Source organism: Kwoniella shandongensis, chromosome 2 (assembly GCF_008629635.2).
Source record: "Kwoniella shandongensis chromosome 2, complete sequence".
Classification (NCBI taxonomy): Eukaryota; Fungi; Basidiomycota; class Tremellomycetes; order Tremellales; family Cryptococcaceae; genus Kwoniella; species Kwoniella shandongensis.
This window is the reverse complement of record NC_089288.1, coordinates 109,213-132,937: the sequence shown is the minus strand read 5'-3', so window position 1 is coordinate 132,937 and position 23,725 is coordinate 109,213. Positions and strand designations below refer to the sequence as shown.

The 23,725-nt window shown below is 48.0% G+C and overlaps 4 protein-coding genes across 4 annotated transcripts; 2 read left to right on the top strand and 2 right to left on the bottom strand.

Moving 5' to 3' along the window:
• Positions 1–204: 204 nt before the first annotated feature.
• Positions 205–1,369, top strand: CI109_100760 (uncharacterized protein; the record flags this gene model as incomplete). The annotated part of the gene is made up of 6 exons (XM_032006204.1): positions 205–275; positions 388–455; positions 590–773; positions 883–1,049; positions 1,120–1,269; positions 1,329–1,369. The coding sequence occupies 6 exons, from the start codon at positions 205–207 to the stop codon at positions 1,367–1,369; spliced, it is 681 nt and encodes a 226-aa protein (XP_031859598.1).
• Positions 1,370–10,419: 9,050 nt separating this feature from the next.
• CI109_100759 (uncharacterized protein) lies at positions 10,420–15,004 on the bottom strand (the record flags this gene model as incomplete). The annotated part of the gene is made up of 11 exons (XM_032008491.1): positions 10,420–10,455; positions 10,517–10,684; positions 10,780–11,429; positions 11,490–11,679; positions 11,741–12,139; positions 12,208–12,380; positions 12,432–12,855; positions 12,916–13,323; positions 13,376–14,570; positions 14,634–14,771; positions 14,886–15,004. 11 exons carry the CDS (start codon positions 15,002–15,004, stop codon positions 10,420–10,422), a joined length of 3,900 nt encoding a protein of 1,299 aa, XP_031857229.1.
• Positions 15,005–15,721: 717 nt separating this feature from the next.
• On the bottom strand, positions 15,722–17,509 carry CI109_100758 (uncharacterized protein; the record flags this gene model as incomplete). Its single annotated transcript, XM_032008490.1, has 6 exons — positions 15,722–15,920; positions 16,003–16,238; positions 16,300–16,444; positions 16,511–17,078; positions 17,178–17,288; positions 17,362–17,509. The coding sequence occupies 6 exons, from the start codon at positions 17,507–17,509 to the stop codon at positions 15,722–15,724; spliced, it is 1,407 nt and encodes a 468-aa protein (XP_031857228.1).
• A 483-nt stretch (positions 17,510–17,992) lies between these two features.
• Positions 17,993–18,634, top strand: CI109_100757 (uncharacterized protein; the record flags this gene model as incomplete). Its single annotated transcript, XM_032008489.1, has 1 exon — positions 17,993–18,634. One exon carries the CDS (start codon positions 17,993–17,995, stop codon positions 18,632–18,634), a length of 642 nt encoding a protein of 213 aa, XP_031857227.1.
• Between the last annotated feature and the right edge of the window lie 5,091 nt (positions 18,635–23,725).

Here is a 23,725-nt window from a genome sequence, read left to right as displayed (position 1 = left end):
CAATGTCTGTGCGGTGGAAGCATAACAGGATATTACGTCATACCGGTGATTCCCACTAGGTCGATCTCCCGGCGATTGCGTCTTTGGAATGGAATAATCTGGGAACAAGCAGATGGGAAGGAATGGCGTGGACAGCTTAACAAGGTGGGAACCTACCATATATATAGAGTCTATCTCATTCCCCGTAATCCAACTTACCCTCCAATGTCTCTCCGAACATCAATCAACTCTACTAGAGCACTCCGTACGAAGTCAATCGTAAAGCCAAGCAACTTGTGAGTTCGCATGTTATCACATTCCTTTCACTTCGATGGGTTCGACTCCATCGAATTCATACGTGACTTGTGGAGCTTCCTAATGGACAACATGCTGATACTACAAGAGTAGATACCGATCTATCGTCACTGCACACCGACCAGTTGTCTCACCTACCACAGTCAAACAATACAGAATGGGTGCGTCATCCTTCTCTCACCAGCGTCGGACCGCTCGATGCTCCATACCTTTGTGTACAGACTGCCTCCGCACCGCTGCTGCGTTCTCATGCATATTACCAATCACTGACGGACTGATGTTCTATCTCACACAGCCTCCTCAGTGATCCAAGCAACAGCCAAGGCTGCCCACTCCACATTCGCGAGCCTCGTCTCTGCCTCTCCTATCAAGGTTGGAGATGCTATCCCCGATGTAGAGGTCAGGATCAACGGTCTTGAGGAGAAGGTCAACTTTTCCAAGTTGACCGGCAAGAACGTCCTCGTTCTTGTTCCTGGAGCGTGAGTAGCTTCTTCACCTGATTCATCACATAATCTGTCTCCTACTTATTCCCAGAGTATCCCGCTCTCTCTGGACAAAAGAATATGCACTGATACGCTGCGACGGTAGCTTCTCCGGCACCTGCTCTCAGCAAGTCCCAGGCTACATCAAGCATTTCTCCGCCTACCAGTCCAAGGGAGTCAAGGACGTCTACGTCGTTGCCGTCAACGACATCTTCGTCGTGAACGCCTGGAAGGAGAACTTGACCGAAGGCAAGGGCGAGACCGTCAAATTCGGTACGTTTCTCTCCCCGTCGTGTTCACGTTTGACCTAAAATCTTCATGTTGTACTGATGCTGTTACATAGCCGCCGACGACTCTGCTGCTCTCGCACACGCACTCGGTCTTGTCCTCGACGGTCAGGCCATCTTCGGTGGACCTCGACTTAAGCGAGGCGCTATTGTCTTCGACAACGGCAAGGTCACCCACCTTACCGTCGAGCCTAACCCAGGAGAGGGTGAGTAATACCCTTTGTGTCCATTGCGTCCGGCGAAACTGATAAAGATATTCGATCAGTCACCACTTCGCACGCCGACGAGGTCCTCAAGGCTTTGTAAGAGCTCTAGTGAAAGCAAAAAGGAGAAAGAAATAGGAAGGGATAGTATTTCGCATCAACGGAAGCATGCAAGAGCAATGTCAATGTTGTGCAAGCTCATACTGCAATGCAGTGCCAGCAGGTGTGTTTCGTGCCTTTTCCTGCCTCTCGCTGTACATCATTGTCAATCGAGAATGGCAGCGGAATACTTCGATACTTTTGCCAACCTGTCTAAGTGCCCTGTGCACCTCGACACGATCGTCCGGAACTGACAGATTGCCCCTCGCCTCGTCCATCACTGTGAGCCTTCGACAATCGCACCCGAGGCTCACTGGAAGGAACGCTCTGCTGTGGTGGTACCCCATCTTTTGTGCCCCATTCCCTTTCAAGTGTGTCGTCTGCCGAGTTGAAACGGGTATGACCACATCGAGGGATGGTGTCGCATCGCGCTTTAACACCAGTGTATAAGAACGCCATGGCGAGCTGTCCATTGCATTCATCGGGAGCGTTATGAAGTGGCAAGAAATGGAGCCATTATACTTTCTTCTCCCTCATCCGTCTCTGCATCAAACATTCCAGTGGCAAGTCGAGAAATATGACAACGTCGTCGATACCAAGTCGGATACGGTCCTGTTTCTGCGGTACAGACATCGACTCGTACAGTTCGCCTTCTCCTGACCCTTCCCCCACCCCGGCCACCATCAGATAGACTAGCCTCTCCGCTTGGCAGCAAGCCGTGACTGCTGCAAGCGGTGGACAATCACCCTATCAAGCCGTTACCATCCGAGATTTTAACACCGTCCCACCTACAAGTGAAGCATACCGACCCGACAGTACTGGTATTCACGCAGTGTACTTCCTCCCTTAGACTGGTGATGACAAAAACCGTCCACCTGACAGCAGTGTCCTGAAATTCGAGCGATCCAATCACTTCAACAAGAGATCATACGGACCTGCTGCCAGGACTGTTTCCCAATTCTTGGATGAGTTGAGCAGTAAGTACGAGGACCCCAGTCAGCGCTGGACAGACATACCATCTGGTGAGAAGCCATCGTCTGGAGTCAGTGAAGATGGAGTCTAAGAAATTACAGCATCAGCGACAAGACCTCCTGATAATAGGTATGAGGTGGATGTCTGGTGTTTGGAGATGGAGGAGTCAGCTGGAGCAGATTGATCGTCTGAGTGGATTGGAGTGGCTATACATATAGCTGGCAAGCTTCTGCACATAGAATAATTCTCATGTTCAGATGTTACATTTGATAGTGATTAAAGTCCAACTGTAGTTATCAGATATTATTGTCCACTAATGATTGTCATGCCAATTGTAGGAAGTCAGTGGTATGGGCCAGAAGACTGGTGGTATGCAATGTATACATCCTTGTGACACTTTACCCTTCAGCATAATTTGAACGACTGAGAAGGCTTATACCAGAATGATGCATAGGGTCAGTGTATGATATAAAGCCATGCCTTACATTGTCTTGATGCAGACGCAGCTAGACAATGGCTATACAGGAAAGGGGCTCTATCAGGAAGGTGATTCAACCTATGACGGGTTGCTGTGCTCCAGCTGGCCTTTTCATACACTCTCCTGTTGTAGAAAGGATTCAGTTTTGAGAAGACAACCTGAACCTGCAAGATGTGTAGCTTTCTCCTAGAAGGTCACTGTATCAGGGATGAGAAGCCGTTCTAGTTGGAAGACCAGTGGAGGAGGTTGCTTCCAGTCACTTCATGTCTTGCAGCTTACATACATTTATCCTGTCACAGATCCCCCTCAGGCAACCGCCTCCTAAAGAAAGCAGGAGAAGCACACATTAAAAACATGTCAACTTGTGTACCTGGGTAAAATGAGAGATGGAAACTGTCAAGGGATAGATGATGACCTCACCTCTGATGCAGATATCATGGTGGATATGATGGTGAGGTCATCAAGATCATTGTGCATTGGCTTCCTGCCAGCCCAACTGTAGTAAATGACATCATGTGGCATCATACCATGTGTCAGGGGCGTCACACCGACCAGCCAATGACCAAGATTCGACCCAAAACAGTATTGTAGATGTGAAGTTCGCGTGTGTCATGGACTTAAGGGTATAACATATATACAGCTAAGTCGAGACTGATCGGGTGACTACTAAGATTGTGGCTACGGTGGCTAAGTTCATGTACTACGGTGAAGACTAAAATCGAGAATCGCTGGGGATTCGTTCTCTTGACTACGGTTGTTCCTTCATCTATATCCCTTTGCGATTCTCGCTTGTTCTCGGTTATGTTCATGTTCCCAGTTGCCAATTGCTGAAAGGCCATATTCTGGACTCACATGTATTGGTAAAGACCTAAGATTCGCGGTACGACGATGTGATAGTTCTAAGTTCGTATAAACGCGTCGAGGTTCTATGAATTACGACGAGTTTCGTGGCATGTTCGCGATTATCGGTATACGGTCGTGACACCATGTCATAGCCCTCAAGGGGGTTTCAAGGGGGTTTCAAGGGGGTTTCAAGGGATTTCAATCAGAGGATAGAATCACACTTGCCTTCCTTCGTACAAAAGCTCACTCACACCTTGGCTGAGGAAATGTGCTTAAAGGGCAAGGATTCTGAAGTTTGTTTTCTCTTTCTTTTCTTTTTTCGATCAACAACAGCAACATATCATTCTACCTCTTTTTTTTACACCAGGTCTTTCAGATCAGCTTTCACATCTTTCTTAATACAATGCAATCATCTTGGCCTAAGAAGTCTCGCTGGTATAAGGTGGAGGGAAGGGAAGGGCTAACCCCTGCATACTCCAATTATCCTGGACCTTTGGATCCCGGAGATTTTCCACTAAAGCACAAGACCCTGATGACATTGCTTAGCGAAGGCATGGAGAAAATCCCTCAGGAGGGCCGTCCAAAAGATACTTACAACCCTTACAAACTGAAGTGGACAGCGGGATGGGATGAGGATGAGATGTCACTTGATGGTGATGAAGGGGACTCAAACTCTGCAGAGGAGGAGAAAAATGTTCAAAGGCAGTTGTCTCTTTCGTTCCGAACTCCTCAGACAGGCAATCAAGATTCCATTCCTCCAAAACTGCAAGAGGATATCAGGTCCTTCAATGCACACCATGATTTTGAAAAAGTTGAAGGATTTGAGGAATGTGTTCAATCCTTTCCATCCAAGATCTACGTGCAGTCTAGATCAAACACCTTGCAGCTGGTCATGAGGAGCTATGATGTTGGTGGCTGGCATGTGAAAACAAGTGCTCGACCTACTACTGCTACAAAAGGTTGGGAAATGTCTTTCACCATGACAGAGCCTTCAGATTCACCAAATACGCTTCTCGAGCATGACAAGAGAAGTACTGTCAGGACCAGGCCTGACGGGGGAATGACGGGAGTCACAAACTCATTCAATACATTGTCCTTTAGGTAAACCTGGTTATATTCAGTTTGACTGCCTCCATAACTGTCCTTGGAAATACATATTATCCTGACAGCTATCTTATGATCGAGCCACAATTGTCTATATCAGCCTATGTATCTTAATCCAATGCATATGATTTCCCACTTCCATCTACACACAGAACAGTACAATTCTCAGATCAAGCTGTTGTTGCTATTCATCCTTTCTGCTCGTCTCTGGTGCCGCTGAGATATGCTGCTATGATCATTTCTTGTCCCTCTCCTGATTCTGGGACCTTCCCAAACTACCCTGTCATTTTCAAAATTGAACCCACAACCAGGCCTCTGACATTCCACCACTGAGCCTTTTCCTGTATGCACAAAGTGATGCGGCATTTCTGCAATAACAACTATATACTTATCAGCCATGGCAGCCGTGGAAGAAGGCTCTGCCAAAATCTGCTTAACAGAGACAGTCAACATGGCTCACTCTGTTTGACACTTGACAGTCCAAGTAGAAGCCAGAGGTCCCTCTCCAGGTGAGTTATGATTGCTTATAGTCCATCACTGCATCAAGTGCTTCTTCAAAGTGATCAGGTAAAAATCTAGATGTGATGAGTAGACATGGATTGCATTGATCCATTGCCACAGATTTGCTCAAGGAAGCAACTTGAGAATTGTCAGATCTGTTGCATCAAGGTCGGTCAGGCTGTTGGGGTCAGCCTTATCTGACACAGACAGACATGGAGACACAGATTGGACAGCATGAGAAGATATGGATGTGTCTGGAGAGTAGATCCCGGGAGACGTAGTTTGGGTTGGAAAGCTGGTGGGATATATACAAATGTCATTGTTTGTGCAGGCTGAAGATACAGTGGGATCCAAGGTACAAGACAATTGAGGAGAATGGATTGATATCTCTTGTTGTGTGTTTCTGAGCTCAGCACAGTGATCTTTATCTTCACCTATGATGGGGCTGCCTCCCTGAGTAATCTGCAATCTGACCTCTAATTGATAAATTTCTTTGCATAGGCTGTCAATCACATCTTCCAAGCAAGTCACCTCTGCTTGATTGTGCCAATCAATCTCCTTCTGTTCCCATTTTCTCTTCCTGTTTTCGAAATCGCCTGGAACAGCACAAACTTGGCTGTCAGTGAACATGGCCACAGTGCGATGGATGCAAAGAATCGCAATCCACAGATTATTGTGAAAAGTAATCACTACTGGAAGTATAATCTGCAACACACTGGCTTGCAGCTTACTCACTAATGTCAAGTGTTGCCCAGCCAGTCCAGTCAGCAGGAACTTGTGGCCTGCCTGCATCGTGTGTAGAGGTTACAGCTCCATGTCTGCCTTCAACATGACATTGCTGCATGTCTGTCAGCCCTGGCACCTCCAATCATCATTTCAATATGTTAGCTCAGTTTGTGTTGGGTGGTACTGTACTGACTAGATCATCTGTGTTAAAAGTGCTAGGACTAGCGTCCAACAGCCCTAACAGGACAGTCCTGTTCTCCTCAAGGCTGGAAACCATTTCCTGTAAGCCCAATACCGACATTGAGAGATTATGGGATTCTCTCATTTTCTCTGCTGTTGCTCTGTATCTTTGTCCGCTTTGCTGCAGATTACGTTTGACAAAACTTTGGTCACTACACTACAATATAATAGACATGAAGTCAAGAACCCATCACTCACCATATTCTGTGCTCGCACTATCCCCTTGCGGTTCATAACGATTTGTCTGCTTGCATCCTCCTGGTGTGACTCCACCACTTCAGAATTTTGGGCAATAGAGACCCTATCCTTTGGGTCCTCCCATCGACCACTGAGCTGACTGTCAGTTGAAAATGGTTGTATCACAGTGTGATCATGGGCCATAGCTTGAAACTCCTGTAACATACATACAACAGCTCAGTGAGATACCATGACATCATTGAGGTGTGAATGATTGGACTTGCCAATTTCAAAGGGTGAGAGGCTGTTTGGCTATTCCAGGCATAGTGATTGACTCTTGAGCTGGAGGCCAAGGTGCAATCGGAGTTGGCATACACAGTACTAGCAGTGAAGTTGTAAGGTACTTGCAGATAATGGTGTGATCAGTAATGAATCACCTCTTCATGAAGTCAAAACATTAACACAAGGCTCACAATCTGGAAGAGTCAAGTGCTGATCAGTGATACCAACAAAAAGCTGTCCTGCTGAGGGTCTGCCTCCTTCCTGAGCATATTTGCAACTTTGAGTCAGTACACTGAGCAGCAAAATACTAAGGGGGGTGCTCACCCAGATTGTATTGCTGGTAGTGAATTGGGCACCTGTCTTTGGCTGGTTGGATTCAGGGGGACAGAGGAACAGATCATTGCAAGGATAATCGTCATACCCTTGAATTTGGTAGGACATCTTTGCAAAGGTAATTGTTGTGTAGTGAGATAGGATGTATTGATATTAAATGGTGGATGTATGTTGTGTATGTTTGGAAGTAAAATCGTGATAGGAGGGCAGAGCGGGAGGAACTTTATAGCTTATAGGCATAATGGTTGCCACCCACGTCATGAGGTGCAGAATCTTGGAGTCGCCTTCTAAGAAGATTTTCACTGACCTCCATGCTATCAAACATCTTCACAGCCTCTTAGCTGGCTGGAAAGCAATTGTCATTGAAGTCTTGAAAGAAGCCACTGGGTTCTGAATTGCTCACAGCCTGTAGTTTCCACTTTTTGAATAAATCCAATATCTTCAGATGAAAAGTCCCTACATGACTTTTCCAATAGCAGTGATATATCCTGCATAAACAGTCTCAGAAGACTGTGATGTCCATAAATGACAACACCTCCCTTCAAATACAGGCGTCTTCATGAGACCTGTCTAGAACATGATGCCTGAGACCCAGTTGGCAATCACATCAGATCACAGTCTACATGTAATGAATCACAGCATGTGTTGTGGACCCATCATAATTGGTGGAAGGGAAGGTAGGATACTTCAATTGTCCCATGACACTCACCAAAGTCCTGTCTCAGTATCTGGCTCGTTCGTGCTATGTCTCTGTACTTGGCTCGGTCGTGCCATTGCTTAGTAAGGTGGCAACAGATAGTCTCAGCGGCAAACAAGGTATCAGTACCCACACCTTTGGTGGTCAGTTGTTAGTATCCTCAGTCATGACTCTCCATTTGAGTCTCACTCAAACAGTCACACAGTTATTCAAAATCTAACAACTCTTGTCATCATCATTACCCCTGTGGTCACTGCTGCCACTGTTGGCACTTATACCTGGGTCAATCATACAACAAGCCCAAAACAATGTCCTAAACATAGGACACCTCTCGTATCCCTCCATATCAGCGTGACCCTACATACCCTTCCCTCAGCTATATGAAGTATGCTTCATTGCTAACCACCCTATCAACACATCTTCCCTTCAAGCACACCCTACCAGCCTATTAGTAAGTTTTCCCTCTGCCCAAGCTTCTGTCATTTCCCATCAGATTCAATAGGCTGCTGTTACTCCCGCCCCTTTCATCCCATGTGTCTGCCTGACTACAGGTGCTTTCTGCAGGCTGGCTCGACCGGTCCTTTGTTATTTTGACAAGAACCTTGCGGTACGAGTCAGATCTGTGATCCTCATCACCCTCCTGCACAGCAGTTTGAACTGTCCAATGTCCATTACCATGGCCTGTTGTAGGGATATGCCATGGAATTCGCCCCTCTGAGCCCTTTTTCTGCCAATCCATGTATGCTTCGCGGGCATCATATAATGCTTTGTCAATTGTTGAAGATTTCTGGTAGGCAGACTGTAGCAAATCGGTGAGACAAAAGGAAAGATTCATTTCTTTAGCCATGGATAGTTGATCCGTCTCCAGTTTGGATGTCGATTTTGCACTACCTCTCACAGATGCTGGGACTTCATATGTGAGGGACATGCTTGTAACTGTATCACCACCTTTAGTGTACTCAATTTTGGCTTGGGATAAGGGGAAGCCTGGTCTGTAGAACCAGGCCGCATGGGCAAAAAAGGGCCAATCTGATCGCTTGGACATGCTGATGGTGTAGGAAATAGGGTTCAAGATGACTATCTGAGTAGGATTTCTCAGTGCAACTGATTCTGAATGGTTGTTGGATGATGAAGAAAGAAGGAGAAAACATGTTGCAGGTACTTTGCCACTTGCCTGCCTTATATACAGGCATGCAGCACTCTCTGGTATCCCTTATTGATCAGGCCTGAAAGGATCCATTGTTGGTGTTATATGATACCTTGTCTCACAATTTGAAAGGGAAAGTTCAAAGGTCATCATCACCTGTCACTGCACAAGGGGGTGTATTGTAAACATGTACACCTCTAGGGATCTTGACAAGTGACATTCACAATGATTGTCACTTACTGGCAGGACAGTCACTGCCCCATACATCACTTGACCGGTCAGATCCCAATGCACGCATATTCCCGCTCGCTATCCTCGTCGAAGTCATAGAACCTCATACAACAGACCTGCCATGACGGTCACTGCCGGTCACTGCCACATACATCACGTGACCTACAAGATCCCGACGCACTCGCCGCTCTACTTGCTATTCTCGTCGAACTCGTCGAACTTCATTCAACAAACCCATCTGTTATTCGGTATAATTCAACGAACTCGCCGAGTTGTAGAATATCGCTCAACGTAGATGGACAGACGGATAGACGGATGGATGGATGGATGGATATATAGGAGAATGGCTATTCTCATTTCCGTACTTTTTTCCTTAGTGATTTCCCGATTGAAAGTCATACACCGGACCTTCACTATCGCTCTTGACGATATCCCTTAGCCTTCAGTCAGTCCAAGGCCACAACACTCCCTCAGAGCTGTGCAATAGCATTGCAAATGGGGGTCTCCCGACTAATGTCAGTCCATCTGCGTGGCACCTTCGTTGTTTCCTGGCTCGTCTCCCTCAACGACAGCATCTGGAGCACGGCAGTACCGTTGTGGAGCAACGCCCCGTTTCATTAATTGTTTCTTGGGTCATTTAGACCACGTAGATATCCGGATTTCTCCAGCAGGATGGGGTCAGGATCAAGCGATTCACGCCGAGTGACTATCCAGATCGGCACCGCCGTTATCATTGAAACGCTAGGCTTAGCTACCGCACCTCGGCGTGTTCAAATATAGCGAAACGAGTGTGTGTGTCATACGCTGTCAGGATATGCACGACCAGAAGGGATTCACACGGCACTGCGCAAACCAGTTCTCGTTCACGCTTAGGGAACTGAGGTATCCTGCTTGAGCAACCCCGCAAAGCGTTCATTCGATGATTTGCGTAAGAGTCCATCTGGATCATTACCGGCACCAGTGTCCAAGTTCTGCCATGTCAAACACCCGACTCGCGCACCGCATGTGTTTGACTTCATATCTTTCATTTCACCTTTTCTCTGTATGTACCTATGTATGTAATGTATCAATGCAAATATAGACAAATGAATTTCGGACTGCTTCAACGCCAACGCAATCTATACGTTGTCGACTTCGCCGCATTCATTGATATGTATGTGTTATTGTCGTTTTTCTTCTTTCGTTTTGGTTCGGTGTGATAGATTTTCGTGGTTGTCGTGGTTGTTGATCTTTACAGTCCGTCATGAATCTCCTCCAGCTTTTCCCCGTACCGAGCGATCTCTCTAAAAACCCATCTCAACGCCGTTTATATGGATAAGCCGACTACTGATATCCGCCAGCTTGGAACATCGCAGGTCTCTGTCAAAGTCTCAAAGTCAGTCGTTAAGCTCACAGAAATCGATTTGAAGATTCCACTCACGTTCTGCTGATAGTATACCCCATTGCCTCCACCGCCTTGTTGACCCATGATGCCCAGCCCACCGATGTTCGGCTGAGGCTCGAAAGTGACAGGAGGTTGGGAGAGGGCCGAACCGAGTCGCATTGTCGCCTGATGAGCATAAGGAAGATCGATGCTAGGCGATGCAAACTAAAAAACGGCAATCCATGTCAGCCCGTTGCACCCAACTTCCTCTGGCGTACTCATTATACGACTATACAGAGTGGTAGAGAAAGTATACTCACTGGGTTGAAAGGGTCTGATCCAGGCGACATCATCGAGCTGCCAGGGCTCATCCTCCCCTGCTGTCGCGCAAGTGGGGTCCTTGGGCTCTTGCCAACATTCGGACTACCTCCACCTGGCCCACCCGGACCTCCCCGCATAGATTGACCGAGCGGCATGTTCTGCGGGATCATCAACGGAGATAAAGCGCCGCCGACTTGACCAACTGGAATACCGTTCCCGCCAGGGAAACCCGGGTTGACAGGCGATCCGTTGACCGGTTGATGATAGGGATAGAACTGTTGACCGAACGACTGTTGGTGATGTTGTGGTTGATGGTGCTGAGGACTCCAGTTCGCTTGTTGTTGAGGTCGACCGAAAGGAGAGTTGTTGCCGATATACCCAGCGGGAACAGGCAGGCCGACAGCTTCAAGCAACATCCTGTAAGGCGGTGTGTTCGACGCCTTGATGGTTGGCAGGACTCGTCGGACTGTTTCAATCATCTTAGTCTTCTGATCTTGAGCGATTGTGTTGACAGCGAGGATCTTGCCAATAACTTGACTACCATTGTTCGTGTCGCTTAGGATCTCGGTCAGAGTCTGATCGTTGGTGGAGGTAAAGATAGACTGGACCAGATTGGTGCTTGCAGCTGGCTCGGACGTTTGGGTGATGACTGCAGAAGAGGGGTGATGGTGTCAGTCAAGCCTGATTGAGGGGCAAGTGCGTTACTCACTCCTCAGAACGGTAAGCGATGCAAGCTTGTGAGTGCATAAGTGCGCAATGTGAGGAATGAATCGGTTGGCAAGCATGTTGTACCTCCCGGGCAGGTTGGAGTTGTCAACCAGCCAAGTCAATAGCAAAGCACCATTTGGATTGGTAGCAAGAGGAATGGAGTTGAGGATGATACTGGCTGAAATCCGTTTCTATCGACGAGATTCAGTCAGCTCTGGTGTTCGATCATCGCTTCTAGGGTAGTCAACATACCTTCTGGAAAAAGCTAGTTGTTGGGCTCTCCAAGCAGGTCCTCATACACCTAGCACCGAACCGATTCTGGGCGATGTCCCACATCCTGTCGATCATAGCATCAAAGACATAATCGTTGTATGGCGCCCCAAACTTGAGAGTCCCAGCACAGACGTAGTTACCAAGGGAGTCGCACATGAGTGGGGGAGCGAACGGACGGAGGTGGGAAACCACAACTTTGCGCTCCTCGTCGGTCGTACTGCATTCGATAATCTTCTGTGCGGCCCAAGTACCGTTCTTGTGCACACCGATGGTAGCCAGGTGAGGTGCGATACGTTCCAACATTGACATTCGAAGCGCTGGTGATGTTCTCTCAAAGATCTTCTGGATCACAGTGTTGCCGATGTAATCGCTTGACAGCTGGATGATTACAAGTCAGCTGAGAGCTCCCACTCCTACGATTGTCGCTTTCTTGGTGTTGCACTCACCTCAGCACAGTCCTCCATCAGCTCGACAGTGATAGCGTCCAGCTCCTCTTGTCCACATTGTCCGGAATCAAGCTTCTTCCTCAATTCCTTGAGGCGGTTAGAGTCAAACCTTCTTGTGGGTCGGTCTCCAATGACAGGGATTGACGTGTAGTAGGTAGTTGGAGGACGAAGTTCTATACTCGGATTGTCAGTAGTCGGTCGAGGTCCGGGATGTTACGACTCACCGGCAGCTGCTTTGATATCGCCATCCTCGTCCGCCCCAGTGCTGAACACTTGCATGATCATTTGCTGTTCAGAGACAACTCCGTCGTTTCCAAGCCCCTTCTCTAGGACCTGTTCATGGACGCCTTGCTTGACCAGGTCAAGGACGAGCGGACTTCGGTAGTTCTCCAGACCGCCACCTTCAACAGAAAGCTGTTGTTCTGTCGATACGGCCGCAGCACCCTTGACGACGTCGAGAGCATCACCAAGTTTGCCTGGCGTCGAATCGAAATCCTCCTCTTCTCCAACATTAGGTGATCGAGTTGGAACACGAGCGAAGCCTATCCGGATGGCACCAACATCGCTTCCGAGGATGTCACGACCGTTGAGAGCGTTACGCGCGGAAACGGCAGAGTCCAGCCTTTCGAAGTTGACAAAACCGCAGCACTATTTGTAGGAATCAGATTAGCCTTTTGTTCTCGTGACAGGCCTGCCAAAGCAACTCACCTTGTTCATCAACACTCTCGCTGATTCCACAGGTCCGAAGGGCGAGAAGATTTGCAGCAAGGTGGAAGGAGAAGTGGTTCCAGGGATACTGCCGATCCAAAGAGCTCGAGTGGGCAATGAGCTCTGATCATTTGCCTGGTCGGGAGTCGTGACCACGGCCGCCGTGGAAGGAGGGGGAACGGTGACACCTGGAGTGCCGTTTGTGCCGCTCGTGAAGACCAGGCCTGATGGGGCGGGAGCAGCGGCAGTAAGAGAAGGACCGTTGGGTGCTGAATCGATCTTCCCGAAACCAATCCTGACCGGAGCAGTCTCTGAAAGAGCGGCGACATGTCCTCCCAGTCGATTGAGCACATCGTCTCGAGCCCGGATGGCATCGGTTTTGTCCATGAAGTTAACGAAAGCGCAGGTCTGTATGATATGTCAGCTGTGTCGTGCGTCACTCGGGGCAAAATAAGCTCACCTTCTCGGGAAGCATTCTCACGCTCTCGATGTCTCCGTAAGGTGCAAAGACATGTAGCAGAGCATCACTCGTAGCGTTCACATCCAGATTACCAATCCACAGACTTCTCGTCGGAACTTGCGGCGTCGAGCTTCCCTTATCTACGTCCGGTGTACCTGTTCTGGAGGTGTGACTTGATATGGACAATCTTGGTCCTCGACTTGAGTCTCTTGACGCCCTACCCATCATCAAGTCTCGCTCTGATCTGGCGTTGGCTAAGTAGCCATAAGGTGTCCCAAGGCCGTGGGCGTGAGCGTGTGCATTCATGAGGTCGAGTTGAACAGGTGATTGTGGGATTGACGCAAGATAACCTGGGTTCCGGTTTCCCCTTCGATTCGGATTATCCAACGCGCCAATGGTGGTGGCTCGAGGTCGATGAGCATCTTTATTGAACAAGCTAGACGGAGCATACAGGTTGCCAAGTTGATGATTGGAGATATAGCCATTGGAATCGTATATTCCAAGGTTTTCAATAGCTCGAGCCAGAGCCTCTTCCTCTTGTCTCAGGTCATAAGCGTTTGTGTCGCGATTGTAAGCGTTGTCGGTGGTGACGGAGGGTCTGAAAGGTCGATCAAAGTTGGATACGGTGCTTGCACGAAGTCGGCTAGCTGGTCCAGAATTGGCGATAGCCCTTTGATGCTGGCTTCGTAGCTCCGACATGGAAGCTGGGGGGAGGTCGGTACTCTCTTCCAGTCCGAGATAGCCGAGAGTTGAAAAGTTCAGATCGTCCGTGGCAAGGGAAGCAGCAGATTCGGATGGAGAAGTGTAAGCGTTCAGCTCTTCTTCTGTTGGTCGCACCGGTTGACCTAGTGGAGATCGTGCAGGAGTAGTGGCAGAAGAGGTGAGACCTGGATTGGATAGCCAAGCGTTGCTGAATGGTCCGTGACCAAAAGCATCACCTAGACCAGCTCCGGGAAGAGTAAGAGATCCAGAGCGCAGTCGATTGCTGGTACTGGGGTTCTCGAGATTGGCGGCTGACGAAGCAGCATGTCGGAGGGCAGGCCGAGCAGAAGACGATGGTGGATAAGCGGGCGATAGCGCCGACGTGCGTTGGTACGACGCAGTGGAGGGATTAGATGATGCAGCAACGGTAGCCGGGGACTCGTCAGGGAGTGTGTAACGTTGGGAAGCGTCTTGAAGGCTAGAAGGCATGGTACTGCAGAGGGGGCCGTCAGTGATGAGTAAAGCAGAATCGAAACGCGAGGAAATGCGGGCTCACCCAGCCCTTGCTCTTCTATAGCCCGAGGACACTCCATAATCTATCACGGGGACATCACCATCCTGATTGTCTTCTGGGGGATCTATAACAGGCTTAAAAGTAGGTTTTCCGATTTCGTCATCTCTGATCTCGCGAGCTCTGCGATACCGTAAATGTGTCAGCTGAGACTCTGAGCCAACGCACAGCTCGGCGTCGTGACATGCGTGAAGAATTATAGGGACCGCGTGTATCGGTGAGGACAAGAGCACTCACCGCCTTGCGAACGCTGCACTAGGAGCAGGTGGTGGAGGTGTCCTACCCTCTTTGCTTCTGAAGCTTGCGACTTTGTCGGGGGACAAGCTAGACCGTTGGCTACGAGTGGGTTCGGACATGGCGAACAAAGACTAGGCAGAAGTGACAGAAAGATGGTAGCGTGTATGAATATACGGAGAAGAAGACGAGACACGTAGTCAAGGAGAAAAGTCTATAATTGTCAAAAGGGTGTGAAACGATGAGGGTATGAAGCAAGACCTGTAAACTATAGTATCCAATAGATGAGTTGGAGGAGGGATTGTATATCGATTATAAGTTGTATAAGGACGACAAGAAAAGGTCAACGCGGCATCAAAAACCAACCTACGCGACGGTCAACGGAGTGAGAAGGAGGGATGGAAAGTATGAGATGAGGTTTGTGCGGTGCACTGCCCCTTGATGACGATGACGCCGACTGTTGACTGTCGAGCTTGGACACCCTTTTTTCGATTTCTTGATTTTCGAGCCGTGTCTCAGAGCAGAGCAAGTATGAGTGAGGAGTATTGATGTTGAAACTATGAGGTCCTCTTGAGACTATAAGAGGTGTTTGAAGAGACGAGCAAGAGTGACAAGCAGCAAGGGTTACGGGTTTATTCGCAGGTTGCGAGAGAGTGAACTACGAATCATCATCCACGTCCAGCGAACCTCAACTTCCCCGCAGTCCTCGAATTTCCCTTTTACCCCGCGTTGACCAAGTATCATTACGTAACTGATAATACAGGTGGCAGCCACAACAGTCATTTCGTAGGTAGGTAGGGTATCTTATGCATTATCTTCTACTCTACTATGCTTCCCCTCTATTCAACCTTCTTCTTGCCCTTTCTATCCTTATCAGTCTCGCCTAATGACACCCACAGAGCGCAGAATGTCAAAAAAGTGAGACTGGTACTGATCGCAGCGATGTAGTATGGCCAAGCACCAGTAATGAAACGAGGGTATTGGTCGTGTCGTAATGGGACGACCGAGGCTGTGGATGAAGATCGGATGTAGCTCCATCTGTATGTGACGATACTCAGTCAGCTCGGTCCTCCTTCCCTCGCTAGAGGTGCGTTGTGGAAATGTGAAATGGTATACTTACCCAGGTCGCCAGTACTCCACCACAAATTTGAAAACACCATGTCGGTCGGGTGCATTGAACCTCGCTGTGTAAGTCGTGCCGACATCGCTAGTAGAGTTGATGTCCTCAACCAGTGCTGTTCGGATATGAGGGTCAAGCATAGTGAAGTCGAGTTGGAGATCTGAGACCTGGAAGGGTGCCAGACTGGCAGTACCGTTCTCAGTGGACACGTGTTGCGCGAGGGTCAAGGAGAAAGTCTAATATTGGACAAGGTCAGCATAGATACCTCCAAGTAGGCCTAAAACAGTAAGCACTTACAATGTCGTCCTTCTTCGTGTACAAGTCTCTAGGCTCAGTCTCGCCAGCTCGGAAATGAGTGGACGACACAATCTTGACCACTCCAGTCTCCTGGAAGACCCATTTGGTGAAGTCGGAGACGAATTCGGCATTTCCTGTCTCAACGCTAATCACCAGTCGATTCGTCAGCGTTCGATCGGGTCAATCGATTGATGAATTCGACTGGACTCACGTCTTTCCGTCCAAAGTCTTCACGCTGGTTCCCCAGTATTTATCACTCAACATCTCACCACTTCCGACGAATCCGGCCCTTGCATTATCTCTCGTCTGGAAAGCGCTGACCAAAGCCGCCTTCTTCCCACTGACAACAGGTTCCTTACTGCCCTTTCCTCCGACAGTTTTCTCAACCTCCGCCTCGTCGCCTGTCAAGACTCTTTCTTCACCGACATACGCCGTCTTGGAAGCGTGTAACACCTCGAAGAGGTACGGGTTGAGTCCGGCGGTGTGGACTGTTCCGTGAGGGTAGACGATAGGTCCTCCCGACAGAGTCGAAGGGGAAAGTACAGCATCGTTGGGAACCAAAGATGAGGTGGAGGGGAGGAGGACAGAGGAAGCGGAAGCGGACGAGACGTGAGAGAATGAATCGATCAAAGTGTATTTAGGATCCACAAACTCGATATCGTATTCGCGGAGATGTTCTCGCTGGTTTTCGGTGAGGTTGGGAGAAAGGAGGTAGAGTGTATTGAGTCCGCCGAACTGGGATTCGAGGATTGATTTGGATGACAGGGAGGGGGAGAAGGCTAAATCACGCAAGCATACATTAGCTTGGACCTTCGGGAATACAGTAGGAGTGAGGCGGGATAGATGAAGCTCATACCAGACACTCGAGTGAAACTCACACTTCGTGGTAGGCGCGAAGAGAATCAAGTGGTCATACTGATTTTGACCATATTTGATCAACTCCGTATCCTTGTCTTTCGGCTCCTTGAAGGTAAGTTCGAAACCTCGCGCTTCGAGATCAAAACGGCAAAGATCAGCGACTAGACTCTTCCCCCCTCGCTCTATTTAAGATGTATAACTCACCTTTCAATGATCCCCAGAACTTTGAATAGTCGTCCTTCGATACCGCAGATTCAAGGACAACCAACACCCTATCACCAGTTGCTGAACGAGCGGATACCAGCCCCAGGAGCGCAACGAACGGCGCAAGGAAGAACGATGTCGTACGCATTTTGGGCTTCTATCGATTGTCGCCCTTTTGTCGTATCGTAATCAAGCTGATGAGCTGCGTCAATAGACAATGATCGCATCTTGAAGTTGTAAGTTAGCGAACGCTCGTCGCGACGTGGAGGAATGGGACTGCGGGGCAGCAGGTTGAGAACCACGTGGTAGGTGCCACATTGGGTTATCGCCGTACTTTCCGATTGAGTGATGTAACCTCCACTCTGACGGTTCGGTCCTCACTTCTGATTTTTTCAATGCGAAGTGTGTTGTTGCTATTGCATGCAGTAGACCTCTATATGACAACGCATTCACTTCCCAGCTCTTATCCGCGCGGACCACTATAAAAGCACCTACCAGTACCCGTAGCTTCTGGAGCTCAGCCCAGTATCAAACGAACTCACCGATCAATCACGAACACTGTCGAACGCTGAAGGACGCATAAACAACCAAATACCTATTGCCACTTAACATCCTCCGAGACCTTCACATCATGTCCACCACCACCTCACCTACTATCGTTCTCTTTGCACGAGGCACTCTCGCCTTGCTCGATCTCTGGCCCGCACTTACGATCGCCGTCACCGAACAATGGGGAGGACCTGATTCTTCTGAGAAGAAAACATGGCTCGCCTCTACCCTCATTGACGAATTCGAATCACGAGCTACCTACCTCCCATCCCCCGCAGGAACATCCTCCACCGGCGCTGCTATCGTTGACCCTGCGACGGCGAACGACCCTCCATTGGATCATGACGATATTGCCGATCTCTTGACCCAAATCTTGTCAGATGAGTTTGACGCCAATCTGGAGGACGGTTCGATCGATTCTGTCGCTTCTGACTTGGTCAGATTATGGCGAGATCTCCTCGCTTCGCCTACCGGAGCAGATCCCGAGACACTCGTCAGAGCATTGGAAGGAAAGGCCGACGAAGTCAGAAAAACGGGTGTCAAAGCTTCGAGTGGTGGAGACGCGGATACAGATGGAGAAGATGCGGATAGCGATGATGATGGGGAAGAAGGGATGGATGTGGACGAGGCACCGGCGCTTGTCCCTGCTCAACCAAAGGAGAAGGAGGAACCGGTCGTGGATGAGGATGGATTCACACTGGTGCAAAAGCCAAAGAGACGGTAGTGTAATACTTTGACACGTCCTGCTTTGACCCATATCGTTTCTACCTGTATAATTAGATGATGCTACGTATCTTCATGCCAACATGACAGCGTTGGCGACATCCACTTCCTTCACTCGAAACTAGCCGCTGATAGCAATCGAAACATCGTTTGCTCTGATCACTGATACTGGCCGCTCACACACGCAATTCCTCTCACTGTTTGGAAAGGGATGATTGTACTGACCGGATACAAATCCCAATTCGCGGCTCCTATGAACTTAACGAGCTCTGGTTTGTTTCGTCAGCTCACCCAGATGATAAATGGTGTTCACGACATTAGGCCTTAACGTCCTGCAGTGTCGTCAATGCTCTCTGTTATTTCTCGATGTATGACCCCCTTGCTGCAAGATGTCGGCTTAACGAGTCGAGAAACGTATGAACGAGCAGAAGCTGGTATGAGGAACACAAGAAACTAAGGACGCAAGGCTCACACCACTATCTGCGTACTATGTTCATTTCTGTTGTGCTGCTACCACAACCAACCAGAAATACTTGAACCACTTGATGCTGCTTTCGCGTTGGGACTTAGACGGGGAGACTCTCAAGATATATCTCACCATTAAGGGTTGGCCCAATGGTGTCACGTGTAACACCAGAACGAGTGTTATTGCGTTCTGGATTTCTGCAAAAGAGGAAGAGGTATGCAGAAGGGGAGAGGGGATAGCACTCACTGCTAGGCAAAGTGAGGGTAGACCCCAGGTGCAGGTGGAAAGTGTTTCACCATGTGAGGATGATTATAGATCCCTCTCTCAAGTGGTCTTTGTATGAGGTCATTGGTGTCATCAACAATGACATTGGTAACTTTATGAAACCGTGCTTGTGATCAGGGTAGTGATCAGCGCATTGGTGTGGTGATTGACGATGATGAATTGGTCAGGGTTGCTGATGAGGTCACTGGTGAGGAGATCAATGGTTGTGCAGGTGAGGTCATTGATGGTACAACTGATGAGGTCATTGATCAAGCCATTGATGAGCTCATAACAGTGGTGAAACCATTGACATTAACAGGGCAATTGTGAGTCTGTGAATATGATCACTGTCCAGACTCTCCTGCCAATACAGTACAGAAATATGGCTTCTGGTTGCAACATACTGTTTCATAACCCACAATGAATTTCAAGGAGTCTCAATGCCAGGGTGCAAACAGAGCTTGGGATCTCGCAGTGTGCTCCACCATGTACATTCACGTTGATGTCGTTGTGAGATCATCATGATGTCATTTGGTGTCATCAAGACGAAATGCAGCTATGAAACAAACATATGTGTTTCATTGTCTGTCAACGACATAGCTAAACACCGTCTGATCACATCATTGGACGTCATATGTAACACCATATGAGCTTGCGCTCCTGCAGATTTGTCCTGCACACACAACGGCATCAATGTCATTATGTCACTGATGATGTCACACACAAAGTAACTGATGTCATCAAGACAAAGACAGATCTAACGGGGATCTTCTGTCATGTCACAATATGATATAACCTCCATTTGAGCTTCAAGGAGGTGTTTGGGCGATCTCCAAGGATGTTGCAAGGACATTGCAAGGAGGTTTCAAAGAGGTTTCGGGCTGGTTTCAAGAAGGTTTCGAGGGTCTACAATTTAAAAGAGTTTCCCAAACACGGCCTCTTTTAGATCATTCCCCAATGGCCTGTAGCTGGAAAGTTGTGTATATAAGGCTGTCATCCTAGATGTTCATTTCAGTTTTTCTTCTTCTCTTTCTCAACAACAGCAACTAATCAGTTCTCAACAACAGCAATCAATCAGTTCTCACTTATCAACTTTACACCTGAATTTCCAGACCAATGTATTTCACAGCTTCTCTCTCATCATGTCCGATACACACACTCAAGACACTGCATTTTTTGTGGATGGTTCTACTGCTGCCAATTCCACCCTTGACCACTCTACTATTGAACTTTCCACTGGTGACACTTATACCCTTGGACCACTTGCATCCAGTCCATGTCCGGAACACACCCATCGTCCATCTTCTCGAAAGACCTTGCAGGAGCTGCTTGAAGCGGGAAGGCAAATCAACAATGGACCATTCATTATCTGCCCACTCAGTTGAAGTGGCGGCTGTGTCGCAGCAAAACAGATTCCACAATCAAGAGTCGTCACCAACTCATTGCCAGCTTTCGAATTCCCCAACTAGATCACCCACTGAACCAATTCCCATATGACCCAGAATCTGAGTCAAAGCTTGACGATGTCAATGAATCTGGTTTCTTGGATGATCGAGGTTGTCAGGAGGTTATTCATGCTCTGACAAAGAAGCTTGATGAGCTGGACACTGCACGACGGTCAGAAGAGACCTACACCAACAAGAAGCTTCCTCCCTGGACAAGCGATGGGTGGAAAGCAGAGTTGCAAGCTGTGGCCAGGGAGGATAAAATGAGAAGCTATGAGGTGGATATAACTCTCACAGATCCTGAAGCTGATGAAGCTGAATAAAGCTCCAATGATGTGCAAGCTGGGGACAAATGGCAGTGCGGCACACACACAGCACACATAAGATGGAAATGTCGGATCAGGCATGACTTGTCCCATGCAGGAAGTATACCTCATTATCTCTTGGCCATATACTGAATGGATGTCCAATAAATAACCTGAATTTTCAGACATTCAGTAGTCCAAAGTGTGTTCAGTGCATTGCCTTAGCCCCTCAGCTTGTGATGGATACTGTCTCATTGTGAATCTACATGTTACAGGTCTTATAGCTGTGATCTGACATAGTGACACCTAGGTTGGATGGAAAGAAGGGTTGTGGGGTGTCCTGCTAGGCGCTCGGACTACTAGCCAGAGCCACTACAAGTAAGGCTTGGCTTCTTACATTCTTCTCCATCAGTCTCATCTGCACTGGGGTCATGGGTGGGGACATGATCAGGGCTAGTGATGTCATTGGGGTAGAGGGGTAGAGGTGGGTTGCAATAATGACCTTAAGCTTCACCATAAAAGGTTATACAGACAAGGGGTTCTCTAGGAGCTATGTTCCAAAGGAAGTAGTCATAAACTCGCTTCTGGCAACCTTGTTATACATCTACATTAGCTGCACCGGTGGGTATACAAGGGGGACATCTACAAGGATGTAATCTGTCTCCCAACTTTTCTTTCCTGACTCTTTCCTAATTGATATACATGTCCAGTTAAGTCCAAGTCATTTCATGCTGCAGGAACCATTCTGCAGTAGATAGCATCATCTCCTTGTTTTGTTGAACCATTTCAGGTCTGCCTACAAGCAGACACTGGGAACATTGACAAATCATGTCATATTATCACTCCAACCAGAACGAGTGTCTGTCTGATCAGCAATATGGGAATCAGGAATGTGTCATGCCACCTCCTGTAAGTCACAATTGAGGCCAGACAATGGTAGCTAACCATTGTGACCTAGTATGAAGACTCTCATCCTGCCCACACCAACCGCTTCACGCAGCAGTACTCTGCTCACTTCAAATCTGCCCAAGCCTATGTTGACGGCTATGGCCCAAACACATTCCCTGTTGCACAACACAGCGACACAAACTCTGTATATCATAGGGCAAACTATGCTCAAGAAGCATATCCTGATCTCAACATACCTACCACACTTTCTGGCAATCAGCTTTCTCCATTCAATCATACCTATGTAGGTGATAGTAGGGTGTCAACAGTGGATACAGTGAATCCTGCAGATACTATCTTGCCCTGTGTGAGCCTCACAGTCATCGTGTGGCGGATGCTCATCTGCTGATGCAAACATTACTCAATAGCTTGAGGGTTCTGTCATGACTGCAACCTATGGAGAGGGGTTCAACAGACACGAGGCATATATATCTGATCTTGGCAGATTGCAAACATTGCGACCTGAGACATCAGAGGTTGCCACTCACTCTGTCAGCCAGGACGAGAAGTCCACAAAGCCCCCAAGCAAGAGACTCAGAAAGGATATGAGTGAGGAGCAAAGAAAAGCAAACAGATTGGTCAATGCACAACATCAAAGGAATCGCAGAGCAGGTCTGAATGAACAGGAGAGGACAGCTTTGAGATCATCTAATGTAGCCTACCAAATGAAATACAGAGGCAACATGACTGACGATCAGAAAGAAAGAATGAGGTCATCTAATGCGAAGTCTCAGAAGAAGCACAGAGACAATATGAGCGAAGAGCAGAAAGAAACAGCAAAATTGGCAAAAGCGAAGAAAAGACAGAAAGACAGAGAAAATATGAGTCCAAAGGAAAGAGAAGACAATTTAGTGGGTTATAAGGTATGTGTTGCCCCACAAGTGTAGTGTTGTCCAATATTGGCATTTTACTGAAGCTGAATTGTTATTCATCAGGCACGCAACAAGAAGCAGAGTGACAAGAAGAAGCAGCTACTGAATGATCTGACTGAACAGATAGAGAGCCTGGAGAATACAATTTCAAAAATCACCAAAGAGAATCATACCTTGAGAATGTGGTTGGCCTCCAGAAATGCTGAAGAAGCTGTTGGAGACTGGGTCATCAAAGGCAGGGAAAGAAATAGTAAGCCTTGTGCATGTTTATCACTGACATCTCTAGGACATGGTTCTCTTTGCAATGTCTGGTATTAAACCAATAATGTGCACAGTGTATGGTGCTCATAATTTGCCTTTTAGGGTACAATGAGCAACAAGATAGTATGTCACAAGATACACAGATCGCCTCATGTGGAAAGGAAATCAGTAAGTCCAGCAGGATATACAAGCATCACTTCATTGGTCTACAACTATGTCTTCCTGATTTTGCACCAGGCCTCTGGTTCATGCCAAGGGTACAAATGCTAGAATGATTGCTGATACATCTTGCGCAGAGGGCACGAGGAGTACCAATTGGTACCAAAAACAGGAAGAGAAGATCAGAAATTTGCAGACCAAAGCTGACTACCTCACATCACAAGTCAATCAGCTCACCAGAGAAAATACATATTTAGTGCAGCGTTGGGAACAGGTAAATCCAGGAAGGGTACACTGAAGGATCTCATTCATGCGAGTTGTTACTATTTATCAGCTGGCCTTTGTGTTCACCATAACATTGATACTCGCGCT